This window comes from Varanus komodoensis, unplaced genomic scaffold, assembly GCF_004798865.1.
Source record: "Varanus komodoensis strain SLA01 unplaced genomic scaffold, ASM479886v1 scaffold2, whole genome shotgun sequence".
NCBI lineage: Eukaryota > Metazoa > Chordata > Lepidosauria > Squamata > Varanidae > Varanus > Varanus komodoensis.
Window position 1 is genome coordinate 59,625,338 of NW_025335568.1, and position 6,000 is coordinate 59,631,337.

At 40.6% G+C, this 6,000-nt stretch overlaps 1 protein-coding gene across 3 annotated transcripts in view; it reads left to right on the top strand.

The window, feature by feature from the left end:
* Positions 1 to 5,478, top strand: part of ANAPC1 (anaphase promoting complex subunit 1) — a 64,082-nt gene extending 58,604 nt beyond the window's left edge. For 2 of the 3 annotated variants that reach the window (XM_044428903.1, XM_044428904.1), the window contains exons 44-48: positions 19 to 105; positions 1,506 to 1,601; positions 1,987 to 2,185; positions 4,467 to 4,601; positions 5,040 to 5,478. In XM_044428903.1, the coding sequence (XP_044284838.1) occupies positions 19 to 105; positions 1,506 to 1,601; positions 1,987 to 2,185; positions 4,467 to 4,601; positions 5,040 to 5,155 (633 nt within the window). In that variant the 3' untranslated portion in view covers positions 5,156 to 5,478. Of the gene's footprint in view, positions 1 to 18; positions 106 to 1,505; positions 1,602 to 1,986; positions 2,186 to 4,466; positions 4,602 to 5,039 lie in introns of those variants that run through there. The other variant, XM_044428905.1, reaches the window with a different exon arrangement.
* Positions 5,479 to 6,000: the final 522 nt, after the last annotated feature.

Consider the following 6,000-nt stretch of genomic DNA (forward strand, 5'->3'; position numbering starts at 1 on the left):
ATGTCACTTTAATTTCAGCCAGAAGCTATTTCAGCTTTCACATCAGATCCTGCGCTGCTCTCATTTGCTGACTACTTTTGCAAACCAGCTACAAATATGGGGCAAGTACGTTGTTGGGTGTACACTGAGCTGGGGAAGTGGGGTGGCGGTAGGGTTGTGCCTTAGTAATGATGATGATTTTCATGATACATATTTTCAAATGGTTTGATGCTTTAGAGTACAAACTGTGCATCATCAAAGCAAGGAGATAAACGCAAGTTTAGAGGACAGTTCAATATGTATTAAAATATTTCTTTGTAAAAATATTCAGCTGTAAATGCAAGCTCTTATGGGCTGGTGTCCTTGCAAGAGCTTGCCATAACTATGTCCATGCCATCGCTGGGATCCAGACAGGAGAGGAACGGCAGGCTCCAAGTGACAAGAGGGCTGAAGAACAAGGCCTCGGGCTGCGTGTTGGAGCACCCCAATTTATATTTTGCCAAATCTCTGCTGATGGATAACATTCCTGGCATTCCTGAATTCCACTGAATCCTTTTTTTTTTGTAAATTGTCTTGAGATTTTATAATAATCAGACAGTATATAAGAAATTTTAAATAAATAATAAATAAATATGTACTCTGCCCTGTCCAATTTCGTAGGCAGCATGTCAGTGAATATTAGGTGTTAGGGAAGAGTGGAGAGAGGGCTGTTGTCTTCATGCATTCCTTGTGGCCTTCCCAGAGGTATCTTTTTACAACTGTGGGAAACAGAATGCTGGACTAGATAGGCCTTTGGTCTGATTCAGAGCAGCTCTGGTTAGGCATTTATTGAGGTTCTTGTGGTTGTGCAAGTTATATTTAAAGCTACTGACCATCCAGAGACATATATTCTGGCTTGCCCATGATACAGCTTCACAATTAAGGATGTAATAATATAAGATGCTATTTTAGAATGAAATTCAAAATTTCCTTATGCATAGGTGAATTGGGAAGGTCATCTTAAACTGTTCTAAGGCATCAGGAAGACCTGAAAACAGCAGTGGGGACCTATCCAACCCATGTGCCTGATCTGACTTTTCATTGCCTTTCTTTGTGGCCACAATCCTCATCTGTTGCATTTCCACTGTGATTTGGTGATGTAGGATGAGATTGGATTTTTCTCCATGGACTGCTTCATTTCAGGCAGATAGAGATTGCAAGGAGAGAAGGGAAATGAAAGTAAAGGGGGACAAGAGAGAGAGAATACTGCCCTGGCTACTTCAGTTTGGGGTGTACCCTCTTCTGGCCCTGGGAGAAATTAAAGTAGCACCTCCGATTGGAATGGTTTCTCACCAAAGGTATTTTGTATTTGTATAGAATTATTTTTTTAACAAAGAAAGGAAAGTTTGAGCAGAGAGATACACCTCCTAGCTGAAAATATTGACCATGACAGAGTTTGGTGAGGTTATCAGGCAAGTAACAACAGTCACCAGTAGATGCCATGCATGGTCTGCCCTGGTTGAATTGCCTCTTTTTTCCCTTCCCAGAAACAGGAAGTGTTTGATCTTTTCTCATCTATCCTGTATGAATGTGTGACGCAGGAGAATCCAGAGATGCTGCCGGCTTATATTGCAATTGACCAGGTAAAGGATGCTGTGAAGTTCTTCACTACCACCAAGTTTGCTTGTGCACACGATGGTTTATTTCCCTGCTCCATTTTTTAAAAAATTAAAAAGCAGAAGCAATTCCTCAGTGCATTTCTAACAATGAAAAAACATCAACATGTTTCATATTCTGCTTTGAAGGAGTGTATTTATGCAATCCCTTTGTATAGGGAACTGTCACCTGGTTTCTGTATATTCCTTCTGTGGTTCATTAGTATATTTCCTATTGTTTGATCTTGATTTCAAGCTATGGATATGTTTGTATGAATGACTCATCACAGAAGAATCGAATCACCAAAGCTATGTAGGAGAAATGTAGTTTTTTCCCTACACTGTTAATTTATTCTGTTTCCTTTTCTACTAGGCTGTAAGAAGATTAGAAAAAAGAGAAATGTCGGAGACATTTGACTTGTGGCAAATAAAGTTGGTTCTAGAATTTTTTAATTCCAGAAGTCACCAGGAGAGAATGAGGAAAAATCCACACCTGGGGCTCTTCATGAACTCAGAGTTTTTACCTGTGATGAAGTGTTCTATTGATAATACACTGGACCAGTGGCTACAAGGTAAAAGTCACTACTTGTTTGATGAATCTATCAAGTTCTGCACCCTGACAGGTATTATGCTGGATCAGACTGAAGACCAAACTAGTCCAGTATTCTGTTCCCCTAGTAGTCATCTGGAAGCCTATGAGAAACCCACTAGTGGTGTGTCAGTGCATTAGCAGCCTCTTGCTTGGGTCCTCCAGCAAGTGCTACTGTTGGGTTCAGACAACACAAGAAGACATGGTGGTTTCAGGGTCTAAGCACTATACCACGTCAGTTCTCTTGTCAGTTGCAGCAGTCCCTTGATAATTTTAGTTTCCCTTTTCTGCTTCACTGATTCACTACTAAGTCAAGAGCATGAACTCCTTTTCCCATTTAATTTGGTTGCAAAGTAAAACAGCTACTCTGTTCACACTATGATTTGAAGTAGTTCTTTTTCTTTAAAAACTGCTTCTGTCAGCTTTTGACAGTATTTATTCCTTCCACTACTACCTTCAGTTTAAATATTCTTTGAGCACCTCATATCAATATATCCTAAGATATATTACAACAGGAAAAGCAAAGGAAAAAGAGGGCATAAAACAAACAAAATCCAGGTACACACAAAAAATCACAGCTTAAAAATTAGAAGCCTCAGAAGTCAAAAGATTCTTTGCAGGATGCTGAAAAGACTGCCTGGTAGGTGAGCATCTGCATTTGATGGACCATACTGAAGGAATTCAAGAAGCAACAGTGAGAACTGGACATGGAACCACTGATTGGTTCAAAATTGAGAAAGTTGTTTGGCAAGGCTGTATACTGTTTCCCTGCCTATTTAACTTATATGCAGAGCACATGAGAAAACCAGGGCTAGATGATTCACCAGTTGGAATTAAGATTGCTGGGAGAAATATCAACAACCTCAGACATGCAGTTGATACCACTCTAATGGCAGAAAGTGAAGAGGAACTAAAGAGCCTCTTGATGCAGGTGAAGGAGGAGAGTGCAAAAGTTGGCTTGAAACTCAACATTAAGAAAACTAAGATCATGGCATCTGGTCCTCTCACTTCCTGGCAAATAGATGGGGAAGAAATGGAGGTAGTGACACATTTTATTTTCCTGTGCTCCAAGATCATCACAGACAGGGGCCGCAGCCAAGAAATTAAAAGACACTTGCTCCTAGGGAGGAAAGCTATGGCAAATCTAGACAGCATACAAAAAGCAGAGACATCACCCTGCCAACAAAAGTGTGTATAGTCAAGGCTATGGTTTTCCCAGTTGCAATGTATGGCTGTGAAAGTTGGACCATAAGGAAGGCTGAGCACCAAAGAATTGAGGCCTTTGAATTTTGGTGCTGGAGGAGACTCCTGTGAATCCCTTGGACTGCAAGGCAATCAAACCAGTCAGTCTTAGAAGTGACCAACCCTGACTGCTCTTTAGAAGGCCAGATACCGAAAATGAAACTCAAATACTTTGGCCACCTAATGAGAAGGAAGGACTCACTGGAGAAGAGCCTAATGCTGGGAACAATAGACGGCAAAAGAAGATGGGGATGGCAGAGAATGAGGTGGCTAGATGGAGTCACTGAAGTTTAAGTGGACTCTGGGAGATGGAGGACAGGAAGGCCTGGAGGAATGTTGTCCATGGGGTCACGATGGGTCAGACACGACTTTGCAACTAACAACAACTGAAGGAATGGTGAGGAGGTTGCTAAAGTTCAGCAGGTAGTGTAGTGAACTATCTCAGTGTCCTAAAGCCAGTGAGGTAGTGATGCTGTCAGGCATCTTCAGCTTGTTAGGAAGATCACCAGCAATAATTGCTTTGAAGCTGCCTTTCCCCACCATTCCATGCAAAAGGGCTTTTTTGCTGCAAGAATGAAAGGGTTTGCCTTACTGAAGCAGCTTTGCCCTCCCCCCTGCCCCCTGAAAGAGATGTCAGAGCAGGAAACCGATATGTCCACAGATAAAAGTATGAGTGTTCCTTTGCTTGTCTCTGTTCCGCATCTATATTTCATCATTGTATTCAGTATATCCACAGGTGGTTTTGTTTCATCCTGAAAATCCTTGAATTTGAAAGTGAGGTGCAATTGTAAAGACAAATAGAGAGCGGGCAGCAAAAAGACAGCCCCTTGAGACATGAGTACCTTCAGTGATGACAAAATGCTGACAGAATGAGAAGGGTTAAACTAGAGGGCATGGAATGGCGTATCCTGGAAAAAGTCACAGCCGTTTTGCTGGAACTGGAAACAGAAGCAACCCCCCCCCCCGCCGTACATCATTTGATGACTAAATCTAATCTGATCCGCTCTCATTGTGTGTTGTAGCTGGTGGTGATGTCTGCTTGCACTCCTATTTAAGTGGACAGCCTACTGATGACTCTCAGCTAAGTATGTTGGCCTGCTTCCTTGTATACCATTCAGTCCCAACTCTGGGACAACTTGTAGCTGGAGGCCTGGAAGGTAAAATTATAATTCATTTCTTTATTTAAAATAAACCAGCCAACTTGGTAAAACCATGTAGCTTTGAACAGTTGACCCATCTTGCCCCAAGCATTTAGGAACCCTGGAAGTTGTTTTATACTATCAAACCATTAAGATGCAAGTTTTTCCATCTTTCAACAAAAAAGCTGAAAAAACAAAACGAAGTGCTGTGTTACTTTATCTGTGAATAGAATAACTGATAGGCTCTTGTGGTATTACCTTATGTTATAAGAGATAGAATTAGTTATTGGCAATGCAGATAAAATGTGGCTCTTGGTTAGTATGTAGTTTATATATGGTACAGGAGAGCCAAATTTCTAAAGTGGGTGAGGCCACCTTTCTACTTCCAAAATTCATAATTTTGATATGTGCATTTTATCTGCAGATGTGATTACTTTCCCTGCTTTATTCTCCTAGGTAGTGCAAGCTTCTCAGAACTGCTTCTGAAATTCAAGCCATTGAAAATGCCAGTCCGTGGACTACTAAGACTTGCTCCTTTGCTACTGGGAAATCCACAGTCAATGGTTTCGTGAAAGCAATAACATGAATTTAACATAACCACATGACCAAATGCCGGTACTGATGCAGTATTTGACATTAAACGAAAGACACATAAATGAGGTCGGCTTCACTTTCAAGTTCACACTTTGAATACATTTTTCATTCCCCTTTTACGTTTTGAGAGTGATAAACAGAAATTTATATATTGTTGGATGATTGATATGCCTGTGCAAAGTAATGCATTTACTTTTTTGTAAACAAAGTTTGTTTAAGAAACAAAAAATGAACACACCCCAGCAACACTGCTGCAAAACACCTTGATAATATATTTAGCAAATAAACCATCTGGAAGTAATTTGTCAGCCTTTTTTCCACCCAGCGTCACTGGACCAGGCAGTTGATTAATCATTTCTAATTGTATCAAAGCTATGCAGACGGCAGACGGAATGGATGAAACCTCTGAGGGCAAAAAGACGCAAAGCCAAGCTTAGCTGCTTCTGTGAAGCCTGATTTGCATATATGTTTCAAATTGCTCAAAACAAGCAAAACATGCAGCATCCTATGCTTCTTATATCACCTATACTTCTTCAGTATAGGTAGGAGAATGATAGAGATGCTACTTTGGGATAATGAAGAGAAAGAATTTGCTCATTCTCTGAAATGAGCCCCTGGAACTGCAGTGTGTTCTCATTGATGCCTTTCTCCTCATTATTATTATTATTATTATTATTATTATTATTATTATTACTATTATAACATTTCTATGCCGCCCCTTGCCGAAACCTCGGGGCGGCTTACAACATGACATTACAAGAAGTGCAGGGCTAGCACTGAAAACTGCCATCATGTGCCATGGTCATTCCTTTTATATTTACTA